Source organism: Elephantulus edwardii, unplaced genomic scaffold (genome assembly GCF_000299155.1).
Source record: "Elephantulus edwardii isolate Elephantulus edwardi_28Jun2011 unplaced genomic scaffold, EleEdw1.0 scaffold00009, whole genome shotgun sequence".
Classification (NCBI taxonomy): Eukaryota; Metazoa; Chordata; class Mammalia; order Macroscelidea; family Macroscelididae; genus Elephantulus; species Elephantulus edwardii.
The window spans coordinates 34743979-34762658 of NW_006399759.1; the positions used below are offsets into that span (position 1 = coordinate 34743979).

Genomic DNA, 18680 nt, shown 5'->3' on the forward strand with positions numbered 1-18680 from the left:
GGGGAGGGAGAATTGTATACCAACCAAGAAATTTTTCTTTTACTTTTCAAAGAGAAGAGCGAACTGGGGGCAGGGGGAGGGAGAGGCAGGGAGAAAAGTGCAACAATGAATGAATGGAAATCCAAAATCTCTGTAAATGTTCATTAAAATTAATAAAATTTAAAAAAAATAAAAAAGAAAGCAGCAGTGGGCTAAGATGAAAGGAAAACAGAGTGATTTGTGGAGAAAGCATCTGGTAAGGTCTTGAATAATGGGTGGGGTTTGGCAAATGGGGGGAGATTAGGGGCCAAAGCAGTAAGCAGTTTCTACAGAGAGGGCACATTTTATACAGAGAGACAGTGGGAGGAAACAAAGTGCACTTGAGAGCAAAGAGGACGGCCTGTCAGTGGCACCACCACAGCATGGGAGGCACAACCGCACTGATTGACTGACACTGTCAGAGGGCTGACACCTGAATGGTAGTCTATACAATTTCTGTGTGATGTTTCAGCAGAAATTCATTCCCTTTTTTTCCTGGAAAATCCAAGTGTTAGTTAAAACAACAAAAATACTTTCCCTAACTGTAGCTTGTTTTCACAATCACTTGTTATGCATCAGAAAGTTAGACAATGACCAAGGAGGAAAGAATTGATGCCTTTGAGCTGTGGTGCTGGGGGAGAGTATTGAGAATACAATGACTGCTAGGAAAACAAACAGATTTGTCCTGGAAAGGGTTAAACCGGGTGGCTCCTTGGAGGCAAGGATTCTGAGGCTCCGTCTAACATACTTTGGACATGTTGTGAGGAGAGACCGGTCCTTGGAGAGGGACATCATGCTTGGGAGGGTGGAGGGACAGCGCAGGAGAGGAAGGCCCTCTATGAGATGGACTGATTCAGTGACTGGGATAATTGGGATGGGAGTATCAGAGACAGTGCGATTGGCACAGGACAGAGCAGAGTTTAAGGCTGTTGTACATATAGGGTCGCTATGAGTCGCAAGCGACTCAATGGCACATAACAACAACAACTGTAGCTTGCATGTGTAAATATACCCACAAAGCTAAAAAGTTATCTATCTTACTTTTCTTTTTGAACCTCCTCTGTGATTTCAGTGCAGCTCCTTGCCACTAGGCCACCAGAGCTCCCTTTGAACTTCCTAATATCTCTGGTCATTATTTCTCAATTACAGTAAGTCCTTTAAATCACATGATTTAATCTGCACATCCTGCTTTGTGTTGTTAGTGTTTGTGGTTTTACAGTCATGACTTTTGTCAAATTTTCTAGTGTTTTAACGACAGTGTTGTGGTCAATAGTGTTTCTGATCATAAAGCAAGAACTTTTTTGAGAATGAAATAGTAATTGAGGGAAAATAAATTGAGAGAAAAATAAAACAAGGATTCTGCTTAGTTACTAATAATGTTGTGGTTAATAATACGATTCCATGTTGAAACATTTGGTAAGACGGTTTTGCTACTAATATTCACATAATCTAAGCAATGTTACATTTACGTAACGTATCATTGTATTTACTACGTATTATTTTCTGATTAAAATTGATACTAAATATCATGTAGGATTCTATGTGGTCCAGCACAGTGGAAGGTGGGAAGAAGCACCAAGAGTCACTACCCTGGGTGACATTGATCCTGGTGCTGTTACTGTGTCTCTACAGCTCTATGATCTGAGACTGTTCAGTGACACTCAGGTCTCCTAGTTTCTTGCCATCGAGTCTCCGAGGCTCCTCACTCAGATTAGGTTCTAGATGCCAATTAAGGTGCTCTATGTCCCATCTTGTCTGTTTTCTAAGGACCAAAGAAAGATACACACTTGTCAGGTAACGAATGCAGGCAGCATGAATGAATGCTAATCTGCATTTTAGCCCACTGTACCTAACAGATGCCCCTAATCAATGACCATGTCTCTTGCCTATTCAAAAAACCACATATATTCTTACTTCCTTAATATCTTGTCCATTTTAAATTTTTTTAATTTTTTTTTAAATTTCCCTTCCTTACCATCTTCCCCTCTCAATTACTCCAAGTTTCAGACTTCAACAGGTACTAAAGAAAGTAAGTAAGACCTGCACGTACACTGCAGGGGGTGGGAAGTGAGAAAGTGGGTGTGGGCGTGTGCGTGCGGAGTGGCTGATGTCCACTGCACTATACTGGAGAGCACTATTATCACATCAGTCTTACCTCATCATTAGTTTCCCATTTGGAAATATCCTGCTCCATTAGAAAGATTTATTTGGTTGAGTTAAAAATTTACTGTCACATAGGTTAATGTATTCTACTGACTTAAAAGAGAGCTGAAATCTTGTTAAGAAGTGTATGTTCCTCCAAAAACAAAAAAAAAAAAAAGGTGTTGAATTCATGGACCCCAATGTCTGTTTGGGAAAAAAGGCTTTCTTTTACGTCATATAAATTGGTAATTTTTTTGTTATGTGAATTAGGGTAAATCCTCACCTAATCCCTTCTGAGTTGTGAAGAATTCAGAACAGACACAGAGATACATAAAGAGGGAAAGCAAAAGACTTGTGAGAGCCTACCAACAAGCAAGGAGAGCTCTGGTGGTCTAATGTATAAAGAGCTACATAGCCAGGCAGGCCAAAGGCAGGCAGTTCAAATCCACCAGCTGCTTGGGCAATGTCCTCCCATGAGATGTACAATGAGCTGGTTCCAAACCAGCAGCAATGAATTTTGTTGTTTATATATAAGCATAGAGAGAGCTACGTTAGCCTAGTGGACAGAATGTTATGCTACCAAGCCCAAGGTGGATGATTTTAATCTGCGACCCTCAGGCCTGGTTTAAACTGTTTTTTGTCAAACATTCTTCTAAGTGATATAGCACTGGTCTGTGCATTGCTGTACAGAGGTAACTTGTGTTTGCTGTGATACTAAACACTGTAACACTGATGTGTTCAGGTCTTTCATTCATAGGGTCACTATGTGTCATTTATGACTGATGGCACTTAACAACAACAATAACGTATATAACCAAAGTCAAGCCAAAGACTGCTGGCAGCCACCAAACCTAAGAGAGTGGCTCAAAGACAGAACTGATACAGTCAAGTTCTTGATTTGGACTTTTAGGTTCTAGAACTGTAAAAAAAGTGAATGTATGTTCTTTACTACTTGTGCCATTTCTATTAAGGTTGTACTAAAGAATTAAGACAAGTCTTATATTATTTTATGCTTCTACATTAATGGCCATGCTAGCTTTGCCAAAACCAAGTCCGATTTGTGAGTCTGAAAATATCAGTGACTTAAAGTATCAGAAACAACAAGGTAAGTCACCAGGTCAGAGGGTTCCTGAAGCAATGGACGGTGATTTTCCCATCTACAAGGCCCTGATGCTTACGTGCATATTGGTTTCTAACATGGTAAGGGCACAGTGAAGTTCAGTGAGTGAGTGAATAAGCGAACAAATGAATGAGCTAATGACGATTACAGAACAAAACCATTTTACTGTGTGTTATTACTGAAAACTAGTAAGCCCTAGAATTCTGGATGTCTGCTTAGGCACCAAACTAGAGATTTGCTCTGTTCCAGTTCTTCAGTTACCCTAAAAAAGACTTAGAGATTTTTCTCAGAGAAATGCTCGCTTTTTGCTCTTCCTCGTGGATTCCTGTAGGTCCTACAATGCACTGAACTGATGGACTTGCCTTTAAAGATCACAGGCTTGGCCTTGCATATTTTCAGCAAGTTGTCAGGAACAGACACTGGTTCTCCAGAGGCCACAACAGGAAAGGGAGTGGAAGCTGGTCCCACCATGCCCATGTGGGGCATGCAAGACATGCCCGGAGTCTCTGGAAATACACCACAGTGTTAGCGAAATAAATCAGCCAAGGCATTCACCTCTAGTAGACTGACATCAGTCCCACTAGCATATCTGCTAACAACCTGACTCATGTTCCTGCTCCTGGATCAAAATCTTGCAATCTGATCCTGAAAAGTCAAAGAAGCTGAAATCTGACTAAGCTCGACCTTCCCCACTAAATGAATCAGCCTCCTTCTCTTCAGTGTACCTGTCAAGCAACAAGTAAGCCCTATTGTTAAGTTCATCTAGGATCAGGCAATTCACTAATATACAGGGTATCCTAGACCATATTAATAACTCTAGTATATGCAAAAGAAGTCATTTTCTCTATGTTTGCCTTCCTTTAAAACTCCCTTACCCTCTGCTCACACCTCTACCACCACCACCACCACCACCACCACCACCACCACGACCACCACCCAAGTCATGGATTTCCGGCAAGGCTGTGGTCACTTACCGTACTTAGGTCTGTTCCCACCACTCAGCGGGTAGCCACCATCTGTGGCTGATGGAGATTCTGGAGACCACCCCTTGTGGCGCTTTTTGGGGGGCCCGGAGCTTGGTAAGATACCTAAACAACATTTAGAGTATATATTAGGCTGTCAGCAGCAATGAAAAGACTGTAACATTCTCCTGATTTGGGAAACACTTAATTGTTATAAAACCATCACAGCTTTACACAGGATTTTGAATCTAGTGAATTATCTGGGGAGCTCCAGCGATCTGGACGTAAGAAGCTGCACTGAGATTCCCAAAGGCATGTGGGAGAAGGATGGGCTATCTCCTCTCATATGATTAACCCGCTGGAGTGTCAGCTATGAGTTGGTTCTGATCCGATGGCACATAACACTACCATGTATGGGGTGCTCTGGTAGTGTAGCCCATACTGCATTGCTAACTCAAAGACCTTGTCTCTCAGGGGTTCGACTCTACCTGTAGTTCCCTGGGAGAAAGATGGGCAATCTCCTCCCATCCGATTTACAATCTTGGAGGGTCAGTTACGAGTCAGCTTGAACTCAATGGCATTGACTTTGGAGTTGGAGTGAGTTAGTATATAACTACAGACACAGAGCAATTTTTCAGTTTAGTATTGAGAAAGAGCTCACGGGAACCAACAAACCTAACAGCCTGAATTTTTAAAACTGTTTCATCATAAAAGTTGTGCACGTGTCTAAGCCTTACCTCTCTGAACTTTATCTACTGCTTATTTACTCAACTTACTGCTGTTGAGTCAGAACTGACTCAATGCTGATACACCCACCCCAAGAGTTTTCAGAGGCTGTAAATCTCATAAGAGGAGCTCCTCTTTTTCCACCACAGCATTGGGTGGATGTGAACCAATTGCCTTTGAGTTGGCAGCACAGCTCTTCACCCTCTAGGCCACCAGAGCTTGGCTCTGAAAAGTAGTTAAATCAGGATGAAGAAAATAGATGTAAAGCACTTAGTGAAGCACCAAGCACAAGTTTTGGCCCAGTAAATGATAGCTACGACTGCCAACACCATTATCACCACTGTTCCCTATGTTCCAATGTACTTTCTAAGAGTCCATACAGGGACATTCATCTGTATAGACAAGCAGCCACCTCAGTCACCACCACAGTTTTGCCACTTGAGGGCAGTACCGATCCACCGGTACATCTCTACCTTCCACCCTTGAAAACTGTAACTTCAGACTGAAAAACCATGACAGAAGCTGGTACCCACTACTGTTAATGAGTCATCTCTGCCCACTCTAAGTAACAGTATGCTCACGACTTCAATTATGTTCATGGTCTCTTCAAAAGATCAAGAATTAGTTAGCATCTATATCTTTTTTTACTAATCTGACACAAAATTCCTCCTGCGTCTAAAGCTATGGATCTCAGTCTCAGCTGCTATCAAACTGGCCTGAGAACGTATTTTAACGATCCCATCCCAGCATCTGATTAGGGTCCAGGCATCCAGTGATCTCCATGTTCCTCTGGAAAGTTGAGAACCACAGCTGCAGAGCAATGTTTCTTTAAGTGTGATCTGTGCAGTCGCTGCATCAGAACCCCCAAACTTCAAATAGGAAACCAAGCCAGTTGCCACTAAAGTGATTCTGACACAAGGAGACCCATGTGTGTCACAGAGTTTCTCAATGGCCGATTTTGCAGCAGCTTGATCACCTCCTTCCGAGCTGTCTGGATAAGGTCAAATCGCCAATCTTTTGGTTAGCAGCCATGAGCATTAACCACTCATTCCACACAGGGAATCCACAACAGAACCAACCAGGGATCGCTAGAACTGTCCAGTCCTCACAGCCTCTCAAGGACTAAAGAATCAGCCCTCTGGAAAGTTTGGAAACACTACTTACAACATGCCAAGAATAATTCTTAAGCATGCATGTTGCATACAGGTGGAGACTTACAGCTGTAGTCCCTTAGAGGCACCCTCTATGCTCCTTAAGGCAAGGAGGGAGGAACTTCATCAAGTTCTTGGGAAAAAACATGCTGGCAAATGTAGAGGATCGAAGACCCTCAATCAAATGGATTGTGACTGTAACCATGGACTCATGTCAGAGTTAAGGAAGGCAGAGGATAAGGACAAGGTTCGGATCTTCTGTCCATCTTTTGACTAAGATTATTAGTCAACTCAACAGCACCTAACAGCCACAACCACACTGAGAACAGAAGAAATGCCAGTGTTTTCTCACTCTGGGGAAGTTAACTCTAAATGCCTCTAAGTGGACTGTGACCCAGATTCATTGCCATCCAGTTAATTCCAGCTCCTGATGATCTCTTCAAGTTTCTAAGACTGTTAAGTTTTTATGGAAGGAGGATGTCCCTCTTTTTCTTGCTGAGTGGTCGATGGATTTAAACTGCTGACTTCTCCTTTAGCAGTTCAGCACATAACATACTACACCACTAAGGTTCCTATAAGTAAACGCAGAGCCGTCCCCAAAACACTCTCATTAGAATCTGCTGCCAGGGCACCAACATGAGCCAAAGAGAGCAGTAGCTCTTGGTGGCGGTGGTGGGGAGTCTTTGGTATTTTGAATGAGCCAATTCTTCATTATGTAGCTCATCGCAAGAAATGTAGCATCTCTTTCTACTCCCTTTTGGCACTAAATGTCATCAAACTCCTGTCTCCTCCAACATAGAAAGGACCCTGCATGCCTCCTTCTCCACACAGAACAGTGCTTCACTCTTGAGAACCACTGAGTACCAACTCTCAAGCCTTAATTAAACACTCTTGTGGTTTAAGAAGGAACCCCTGTGGTACAATGCATCATGCACTGGGCTGCTAAATGAACAGTTAGTGGTTTCAATCCTGCAGGCCTTCTGGGGGATAAAGATTGGCAGTCTCCTCCTGTAAGGAACCACAGCCTCAGAAAACTCGATAGAAAGGTCACCATCAGTCAGAATCAACTTGACAACACTGGTTTTTAGGGGGTTTGTTTGTGGTTTTAGATGCATTTTTAAATCTGCTTTGAGCTCTTCCACAGCAGAGGAGAAGGTGAAGGGACTCAAAAACTTCGACTGTTCTTACAAAGATTATGACTCATCTCAGTTCAGCCGGCATCTACTGAGCCGCTCTGCACTGATTCCCTATCAGCCACGTTCTGGAGGTCCAACAACACGCAGGACAGCCCAGCACTCTGGACCTTCGCAGCACAGGGAGTTACCAGGCCACAAAAACACAAGGAACCATGCAACTGAACTACGAAGCCAGGGAGTCCAGGGAAAGGAGATAAAATTCATGGAGGAGGCGATGTCTGAGCCAAGTTCTGAAGGGCAGGTTATGATGTGAGTGGGGAAGCAATTCAAATACACAGAAATGTGTGATCAGGGCATGAAGACAGGGGAACGAGAGTCAGAATAACTGGAGGGTGGCACTAAGGAGGTGGGGTTAGATTCCAGAAGGGCTTGAGTGCCATGCCTGGACATTTACAAGATTCATGGTGGTAGAATTTTTGCCTCCGTGCATCACCAAACCCTGGTCTACAGTGCACCCTCAGCCAGTGGAGGCTTGTATGCTGCTGTGATCTTGAACAGGTTTCAGAAGAACCTCCAGACTAAGGCTACAGAGAAAGGCCTGCAGGTCTACCTACAAAAATCAGCCAATGAAAGCCTAAAGGAGTACAATGGCCCCATCCATAACCAATCATGGACAGCACAGGACCAGTCAACGTATCTCTTTTCATTTTGCTTTGAGTGTTGCTATGAGTTAGGGGCCAATCCAATGGCAACTTACAACAACATACTCCCACAACCACAGAGCACAGACAGGGAAGTTCATTCCACTAACTACAGAAGGCACTGCCAGCCTGTCTTTCCAGACTCTCATGCAAAGTGGAGTTAGAGTCATTCTGGGACGAGAGAAGCCCACATTTCCCTCCTGCTGGGGTGAAGGATAGGCATCTACATGTCACGGCTGAGAGCAAGGAGACATCCACAGCACTGGACTCCCACTCCCACCCCCAGAAGTCCAGCTCCTTGTCACATAGCTTCCCCTCAATCAAGACCCACAGGAAAAGAAGCCATCACAAGAAGAAAAAGAGGGGTCTATATGGGGTTTCTTGTGCTTTGAAGAGTGTAAAGGCTTCACTTGGATTCTGGAGTCAATATGGTGGTTAAAACTAGAAAGCCTTAGATTTAATTCAGAAAACATGTTTACTCCTTCAACTAAGAGTTGAAAAGACATCATACAATTTTTGCCAGAGAATTCCAACAACACAGGGAAGCAGGGAAGATCAATCCTAGACCTAAATGCCTCTATGGGCTTCAGTTTTCCCCTTTAGAAAGCTGAGTGTTGGATGAGATGAATTCTAAGGACTTTCTAATGTGAATAGTCTGACCCTAACACTTAGGTTAACTCTAAATAAAGGATGGCAGAGATATTCCCCTACTCCTAAGTTGCAGCTTAGCCATCTGCCCCTTCAGGATGCCTTCCCAAGCTGACCAGCCCTTAGGGATGATGCTCATGCTGATGATAATCACGGGTACCATGCAGCGTACCCTGGTGCACAGAAATAGAAATCTTATGACAAGAAAACTTACCAACAAAAGGCTTGTCCATGATCCCTACAATACAGCGTTGACTTTTTAATTCATGATTATCTGATCCTGAATCCTGTGTTCTTCTCCTGATACCATGTTGTGCCCTTTTCCTTCAGAACTCTTCAGCCCCCCTAAAGCACGGTCTACAGGAGACAGTGCATTAGCCCTCCTCAAAGAGCTCACTCACAGCTTCCAGGCAAGAGATGTCTCCCAAGTGTGCTCCAGCCTCTCAGTGGCAGAAGCCATGGCTTCACACGCAGCACCACCACAGGCCCTGGCACAGACCCACACTCTCACAACGCACCTGCTGGCCTGGACTGATCTCATTCCAGGTAACACTACACTCCAGAAGGCTTAGTCACCTCAACCAGTGGGCTCCCACTGTCTCCTCCAATGTCATGGCCCAGAAATGAATGGGACCTATCCAGAACAGCCAGGGCAGGCCACGTTACCTAGAGCCGAGGGCCTTGGCAGAGCCACCAGGTTGTTCTTCACCAAGTGCTGGTGTTTTGGAGAGTCTTTGCCATTGAAGACAGCTGCACCCATTGCCACTGGGAGTGGAGGGTGATCAGAAGCTGGTCCTGAAAGCAGAGAAAGGGGTGGAGGGAAGCAGGGTTAGTTCACAGCAGTGTTCTGTGAATCAGGCAAGTAAGTCTGGTTCTTTCCAGATTTACCAACTAGCGATCCACTGATAAGCCTAAATGCGAGATATAATTGCCCGCAGTGGACACAGGGGTTCTGACTGACTTTTCTTCTCCACAGAGAAAACACATGAACATACACTTCCATGAGCACATTGTGGATAAAAGAAGGGCCAGAGGAACATGAGTGGCCAACCAGTGAGATTCTTCAAATCCCAGCGTTGCACCTGGAACTGTTCATCATCCTTCTACCTTCTCTTCAGGTTTATAACAAAGTGTGCCCAGGAGGGAGAGTGTGAGAAAGATACACTGCTTACAAAACGCCATACTTCTTTTAAGGATAAAAGAAAAATTTGGAGATAATTAAGGATGATAACCGAACAACAAAAATTCCTATTCTGTTGTTGGTGTTGTGTACCACAGAGTTGGAACCAACCCATAACTGACCCTCTGGCAGGTTTTCAGAGGCAGTTAATAGCACGGGAGAAGACTACCCCTCCATCTCCCGCGGAGCAGCTGGTGACCTCAAACCACTTGCTTTCAGGATTGCAGCGCAGCTTCTTGCCACTAGGCTACCAGAGCTCCCTATTTTCTATTTTATGGATAAGAAAATTGAGGCATAAGGAGGTTAAGGCTTACACGGCTAGTAAATGATGGGCTGAGATTAGAGCACAGGTTTCCTGGCCTTGGGTCTTTGTCGGTTATGGGTCGGTTCCAATTCTATGGTACCCAACAACAACAATAGAGAAATAGAATAATACATTTCCTCCTCACTTATCAATGAAGTCATAATTTGACATTTTTTCATTTGTGACAATAATAAGACTATTCTGCACAGTAATTTTGTGCATTAAAGACACACATCTGGCAGTAGTAAACATGGAGGCATGAGGAGAAAGGGATGTTGGTTGTGATGGTTAATGCTATGTGTTAGCTTGGCTAAGCCACAATGCTGAATCATTTCTCAGTTACAAAATTATATATTTTTGGCAATTGTATAAAGATGTGGTCATCTTCCACTTTGTGAGCTGTTGTGGTCATGCCCCTTTTATTTCATAAGACCAATTTCGTAGAGCAAACTAGTCTTGGGGACCTAGCCATGTCAACAAGTGGGGAAGACCAACTCAAGGACCAGTCCGAATTTATTAGAAGTGTGTATAACAGTCCCTGGCTTTGATTGGTAAACACAAAGCATTTGCTATCATTGTATCTTATGTAATTCTTACAATCACTCTGCAATTAAGGCAGTAGAGTTTCTTTTCCAAACTTTACAGATGAGGAAACAGGTTCAGAGAGTTTAAATAATTCACCAAATCACTCAGCTGGAAGGTAGCAGTGCTAGAAGTCATACACAGGTATTCTGACTACAAGCCCAGTCCCTAAGTTTACAAATACCCCAGGGTGGCCTGAGCACAGCACTGGGTCCCAGGCTGTGAGGACCACAGCAAATTAAATGGAGAAGAGAACTACTGTGCTTTTGGAGGGCAATGTGGTCACACCACTGGCACCACCCTTTCCTCAAGAATCTGTCATGTGCAAGGGCACTGCTTCCCTCTCAATGCCAATGCTCTGCTGCAGACACTTTGAGCAGCAGAAGTGAAAACAAGCAAGGACCTGCCAGAGTCCCTGAGTCCCTGCTATCTACTGTGGTAACAATTACCATGCTTATCAGGTCTGCTGAACATAGCAAAATGCCAAATTCTTTTTGATAAGAAGTACTTGATGCCACAGCTTAACTCTACTATTTATTGGCCATGAGACTCTATGAAAATCTTTGACTTCTGAGCCAAATTTCCCAATCACTAAGATGGGAAACACAGAGTTGCTGCTAGGATTAAGTGAGATACATACCAGAGCTGGGGCATACTGAGCACACAGTAAGAGCCAGTGTCTAGTCTTATCTGCTGCTTCAAGCAATTCAATTCAGGCTGACTGAGTATCCATTATACAGACAGCTGTGAAAATGTCGATGGAGCTAATATATGATTCTTTCCTCAAAGGCATTGCATTAAATACCAAAGAGGAATGGATAAAAGTGTTCAGATTAATAATAAAGTATTCTGTCTTGAAAGCTATTGCAAATCCAAGGTAAAATTTCAAGATACTGGAGAAAAACAGACTATAACTTATATTTTGAAGCTACTGTGACTGCATCACCTGTGGGGTCAGCCACCTCCGGCAGTCCCATCATCTCACCTGCCTGTTGCACCGCTACCGCCAGGCTCGGGTTGGCTCCAGGCATGGGATCACTGGGGAAGGTAGCCAGGGACCCAGAGCTTTCCAGTGGCTGGAAGAGGGAACTGGAGCATGTGCTGGAAGAGGCCTGGCGACTCCTGAACTCTGAGAAGGAAAGACACATGGGTGAAAATCAACTCACTATTCTCCAACAGCTTTTAGAGGACTTCCTGGGCTGACCTCATCCTATACAGATAAGCACACAAGGTGCCGCCAACATCCTCGCCTTGAACTCAGTGTAGCCAGAGGCTGGAGAGGTAGAACTCTATTTGTGGCTCTAAAACAAGGAGAGAAGGGATCAATCTGAGGAACACCCTATCCCCGCATGCTCTAACTGTCAGAAGTTGGAGCAACAGTGGGAATTTGGAGGAAAGAGAAAAACAAATAAAAGTGAGTCATTAATCTTGGCCTTTAAAGTTCAAGGAAGGAACAGAGTACTGCTCAAAGGTAAAGGAATAGCCAATATTTTCCTTCACCAAATAAGTTATCCTCAGCCAGAAAGGTTCTCTAACCTGTCTAAAGGGCCTACCTAACCCACGAAGTCCTTGGTATTGGCAAGTCAACAGAGACTGTTAACTGGCTCCTATGGGAAAAAAACTACTGCATCCCCAGTCTTAGAAAATGGCTAGCACATAGTAGACACTCATGAAATATTAATAAATAAGGGGGGGGAGAATGACAGAATGGGGGGAGATAAGACATGCCAGCTACTTGTGACGTCTCTTCCTTCTCTTCACAGGGTCTTACTGGAAAGATCTCATGTCAGCAAGCATCAACAAAGACAGGTCTGTGAGAGACAGAGAGGATGGCTCTCCTGGTCACCTCACTAAGAACTCTGACAAACGCCAACCCTCGAGTGGGTGCAGCTCAGTGAACATCTTAAGGTAGACACCCTTCCATCTCCCCTGCCGTAACAGATGGCAGCCATGACAGACAAAGCAGACAGGAAGACGGTCTGGCGTGGAGATCTTTCTTCCCTAAAAGTCATAAAACCATAGCCCAGTCATTTCTTTGAAAATCAGAACTGGAAATGGTCTTCCCACCCCCTCCCCCAGGACTAGTTTTTACAACATTACTTAGTATAGGGTAAAACTTAGAAAAGAATCAGTATCCAGAGGCAGGTGACATATTCCTTAAATTCGCTCCCAACATTAATTTCTTCATTTATAAACTTTACTTAAAAGACTCAAATTCCTATTTTTATATATATATATATATTTTTTTTTTTTCCCCTTTTCCTGGCCTTATCCCCAGTGGCCATTGGCAAAGCCTTTTACTTTGCAACAGATGAAAGAGACTCCTCCATGATCTTGGTGATGGATGGGATGAGATGTGATGCATGTGGTCATCCACATGCTTGGTCACACAGCTCTCTAGCTGCCTCTTCACCTGAAGATCCTTATTTCCTGCGTCTCTAGAGTATTTGGCTTTGTCACTGCTGTGCATTGTGCACTGGGCCAGGTGGTCCTAGAACTTCTCCATGTCGCTGGTCACCAGGGCCTGGGCTTGAGTGAGGGGCGCATGCAGTGCTCAAGGAACTGGTGCACCTGCTATACGGACACCTGGTTGACCAGCACCAGCTGGATGTTTTTCTCTTCAGAATCTTCACCATGAAGTCTAATTCATCCTATGTGCCAAGCTGCCACAGCTCCATGAAGACCCCATGCTACAACCCACTGTCGCAACTGGTCTTTTTGTTCACAGTCCATCGACTCCAACGTTATTGTTTTGCACTGGATATTACTGACCTTTGAGGCTACATAAGTCTGTTTTTGTTTTGTTTTTTTAATGGAGGCTGTCCTGTCTGTGCACTGTAGGGTGTTCAGCGGCATTGCTGGTCCCTATTTTCTAGATGTCAAGGAAAGGATGGGCAATCTCCTCTTGAGCGATTAATCGTCTCTGAAAACCCACCAGAGGGTCAGTGATGAGTCGGTTCCAACGTGAGATCAAACAACACAACGTTCTCTCGATGTGAGCGGCAACATCCATTCCACTGTTCTCACCAGTTGTAACAACAAAAAAACGTCTTCAGATACAGCAAATGTCCCGTGGGACAAAAATCACTGTAGGTTGAAACTGCAGCCCTAACCCTTGCCAGCCAGGCAAGGCACAGTACCGTGTGGCTTCACTGTCACCAGAGAGATTCCTGTTTAGTTAGTTTTCTCATTCTTGCTCTTATCTGAGCCTTGAAGCTCTTAAAACACAGATTTCCATCACCTGTGTAAATGCCCAGTACAATGAGTCATGGTGTTTGTCACTGTAAATGAGCTAAGCACCGGGGCTCCTCAACTACACATAGAAAATGCAAACTAGGGTTGCTCATTTCAACGGCAGGATTTCTTTTTTGTTTTCTTTTCATGAACTTTATTTTTAATTGAAAAAATTAGAAAAAGATTTACAAAAAAGAAAAATCTTCTTTCAAGAGATGAAGCCACTGGAAGCAGTATCTAAGGCAGCAGCTGGTGATTTCTCTCATTCTCCGGCTTGTCGTTTCCAACAGACTTGACTTGGATCTTTGCCTCATCTTTCTTCTCTGTGATTTCAGCCTCTGCATCTGCCTCTTCCATCACTTCACCCTCATGAGTCCACACACCATGAAGGGAACCCAGAGGTCAAGCACCCAGATACGAGTTAGGCAGCAAGAAGCTGCCTCAGGAGCATGGGAACCAGGTAGGACTTTTTTGCCTACAACCCATTTCCACTGAAGAGCGGTCCCTTCCAACGTTATGACAACAGACAGCTGTTGTCTACTTGGAGGGCACCCCACTGCACACCTACACACCCTCCACCAGGACTGGAAGCTCACCTGAACCTCTCCAACAAATTAAAGGTCCTTTGGTGAGAGTTCCATGCACATTACGGACCAGGTAGTACTTCAAGTGCTTCTGCTTCTTGGGCTGGGTCGTCAGTTTAAGATTTATATGATTGGAAAACTCTGTGAAGTAACAGAAGCCTTTCTTTCCACAACCAACACAATTCCCAGAGAAACCTGAAGAAGGAAACAAATGATGAGTATTTCTGACTGTGACTCTACTAACAGCAGGCAAAGTTACACTAACTTATATTTAAAGTCCTTTCCAAAAGCACTCGGGGGGAGGTGGGGGAGAAGAGCTGTGAATTCCAGAACGTGTGTAAGACAGAGACCCATCAGAGAAGGAAAATGCAAATGTTTTATACTCTTTCAAGAACATAAATGTCTTTTAACCTGAAAAACCAAGGCTCTTTCATTAAGATCTGGCTCTCACACACCCTTCATAGAAATGCTGAACATTCACCATCATCCAGAAACTACCACAAAGTAAATGTTCCCATTATTTTATATTGACTGAGGGGTCAAGATGCCCTCAATATAAACAGATGAGGGGCCAAGGAGACTTAGCAAGAGACACAGGTCCAGGCAAGTTTGAAAGGTTTCTCTTTCTTAGGGTCAGATGTGAAAACGAATAATTAGGCTAGAGGCAATGGTGGTTCAGAGATAGAATTCTAACTCTTCATGCAGGAGACCTGGGTTCAAGACCCAGCTAATACATCTCATGTGCAGTCAGCACAGTAGAGGCTTGAGCAGTTTTCAGCAGATCTTCCAAACTAATACAGACTAAGTAGACAGGCCTGGTTATCTACTTCCAAAACTCAACCAATGAATAGCCTATGGAGAGAAACAGTCTGATTTGCAAATGATCCTGGGGATGGGATGGGAGGAGGCAATGTTTCACTCTGTGGTGTATGGGGTTGCCACAAATCTGGGGCCAATGTGATAGCAACTAATTGTAACAACAATACACAGGGGAAAATTTGTAGAATAAGAATTATCTAATGTATAGACCTCACTCCCCGAGCTGAAATAATGGAAAAACAAATTCAAGCCTCAACTTCCAATACTAGGAGATGCCATGGCCATGACCCAGAAGCATCCAAAGAAGATGGAAAGAATAAACACAATCTCTGTACCAAAGAGAATTTAACAACCCTGAAAAATTTCAAGAAGTCTATGAACAAGAGCCAGTGGTAACAAAAGATGTTCAAGGTGCACTGAAGACATGGGCAAAAAAAATAAGGTCCCGGGAATATATGGGATACCAACTGATATGTTTCAGCTAACAGATGCAACTCTAGTCATGCTCACCAGCCTAGAACAGAAAATGTGGAGGACAGCTGCCTGGTCAATTAACTGAAAGAGATCTGTATTTATTTCCCTTCCTAAGAAAGGCGATCCAACAGAATGTGGAAATTATTAAGCAGTATCATTAATACCACATTCATGCATAATACTGCTAAAGATCATGCAAAAAAAACAGCTAACAGTACACTGACAGGGAACTCTTAGAAGTTCAAGCTGGGTTTGAAATAGGCTGTGGCATCAGAGTTGTCATTGGAGATAGCATTTGAAAGTCCTCCAGAAGAACATCTGTGTCTTCCTGGCTATGCAAAGACATTTGCTTGACTGGGTGGATTACAATAAAATGGTTAACACGGAGAAGAATGGCAATCCCAGAACACTTATGCTCACCTAAAATCCATACCTAACTAGACCAAGAAGCTGTTATCCAAAAGGAATAAGGGAACACTGCATGTTTTAAAATCAGGAAGGGTGTGCATCCAGGTTGTATCCTTTCTATATACCTATCAAATCTGTGTGCTGAACAAACAATTCATGAAGTTGGACTCTATGAAGAAGAATGTGCATACAGATCAGGGGAAGATTCATCAACAATCTGCGTTACGCAGATGACACAGCCTGACTTGCTGAAGCGAGAAGACCTGAAATGTTTACTGTCGAAGATGAATGACTACAGCTTTCAATATAGATTATATTTCAACATCAAGAAAACAAAGGTTCTTACCACTGGTCCAATATGCAACATCATGAGAGTCAAAGAATTGAAAACTGTCATTGATGTCATCTTACTTAGATCCACAAGTTTAAATCCTATTCAAAATGTAGTCATTAGAATGATTAGTTAGTAGTGAAGAAAGGGGGAAAGTCAGGGAAAGAGAGGAAGACCTTCACTGAGATGGGCAGTGACAACAGGCTGAGCATGCAGGGGATGGAGACGATGGCAGAGGACAGGGCAGTGCTCTCATCTCTTGTTGACAAGGCTGCTGTGAGTCAGAGTCCACTTGACGCCACCTAACAACAACAATGGAGAGAAACAATGACCTGACTTTTCTATGTGATGAATGTTCTTCACTATCTCAAAAAGGCCTTCCTTAAGGCCTTGCTTCAGCCCACTGATATGTCTGGTTTTCGTGGGTACAAGGTCCTTTGGTAGGGGAAAGCCTGAGGCTAGAAATGTTGAGACTAATCTATTTTATCATATTTCTTGGCTGACAAGTTTTTCAAAGGTCATTTCAACTTGAGCCAAAGGGTCACATGGCTGTGCATAACATAAACTCTGCTGTAAGCATATCACTGAGGTCTCTGACTACTATTCAAAATAGCATCAGTCAGTTATAAGATCTCTACACAGGAACAAACGTCTACCCCATAGAAATCTACTGGATCCTTCCATACATTTTAAGTAAATTATAGTCCCCTAAAGACTTTTGAAATAAGAATAAATGTCTTAGACTAGACATAGGATGTTGTTGTTGTTGTTGTAGCTGATTGCCTTCGAGTAGAGCACAACTCATAGTGGACCCTACATTTACCAAAATTCATAGAGTTTCCAGAGGCATGCCATTTAGGAAGTGGATGCCAGTCCTGCTTCATAGGATAGGTATAGGATAATTTAACCTTCTCAAATGAACCTCCCAGAATCCTATTCCTTCTGTACCAGAGCAAACATATAAGACACCAAAGAAACTTAAAACGCTATGCACTGTATTTCCCTACTTTAGAAGGAAAAGAAGAAAACTAACATCAACAGAGAATCAGGGACAGTCCTGCTATTAATTATAGTTGTCACAGATCACTCAGTTTAATCAACAGAACCCATCAGAATAGCATAGTTGTCACAGATAACTCAGTTTAATCAACAGAACCCATCAGAATAGCAAAGTCTCCGCTGGGAACTCTGAGAATCAAGAATGCAAGCTGACCTATTGCTCTGAAATCACATCAGGATGGAATTTAATTCCTGAATGAGGATGAAGTCCAGACTCATACGCAGTGCATTCAAGGCTCCCCAGATCCTCTCCAATCTTCATCTCAGCTTTATTTCCTGTTCCTCTTTCTGGTATTCCGAATTCCCAACTCCCAAGAGCCTCTCCCTCATTCCCACGAACCTTCTGTTTATCCAGGCTTCAACTCTTCCTCCCTGAAGCCCCACTTGCTTGGATCCTGCTCATCACTCAATGCCTAGCTCAAATACTTTTGCTCCTCCTCAGGGCCTTCCGCCACCCAAAGAGTGAGTCTCTCCTTTCTCCAAAGTCAAAAAGCTATTTATATCCCTCAGATGGCACTTGTAGTATCTTTTCCCTTCGTGTTCTAGTTATTAAAACATATAGTTTTTCCCCTTAATTATGTTATTCTTCCAGAGCACTGGGACCATGTTGTGACTCCATGTATGTATGTGTGAGTTGTGTCTATATGAAGGGTGAGTCTGGGTGGTGGCTAACACCCCACACGTATGAGGAAGTGGGCAACTATCAGGAAAGAAAGACATAACCACAAAACTTGGCACTTTAAGATTTCCACATATACTCTCAAGTAATTTCTTTTAAGTAATAATTCAAATGCATTACTACTGGGCCGATTGGCAGCATCGTGATGGACAGTGAAGAGACTGAGATTGTTAACAGCTTTAGTATGCTTGGCTATATAATCAGTAATCTTGGCTCCAGCAGCCAGGAAATTAAAAAAATGTATTGCATTGGGAAAGTGTGATGTTAGAGACCTCTCCAAAGTACTGAAGAGCAATGATAATCTGGATTCTAAAGTGTTCCTGATACAGGCCATGGTCTTTGCAATAACTTGCTATGCATCAGAGAGCTGGACAATGACTAGGGAGGATAGAAAGAGAATTGATGCCTATGAGCTGTGGTGC

General features: G+C 43.4%; 1 protein-coding gene across 3 annotated transcripts in view; it reads right to left on the reverse strand.

Moving 5' to 3' along the window:
• GREB1 (growth regulation by estrogen in breast cancer 1) overlaps positions 1–18680 on the reverse strand; it is a 117383-nt gene that overhangs the window by 75477 nt on the left and 23226 nt on the right. For all 3 annotated transcript variants that reach the window (XM_006880675.1, XM_006880674.1, XM_006880673.1), the window contains exons 4-8: positions 14501–14683; positions 11656–11799; positions 9271–9399; positions 4255–4368; positions 3643–3786 (exon numbers count right to left, since the gene is read on the reverse strand). In XM_006880675.1, coding sequence (XP_006880737.1) covers positions 3643–3786; positions 4255–4368; positions 9271–9399; positions 11656–11799; positions 14501–14683 — 714 coding nt within the window. The remainder of the gene's footprint in view (positions 1–3642; positions 3787–4254; positions 4369–9270; positions 9400–11655; positions 11800–14500; positions 14684–18680) is intronic.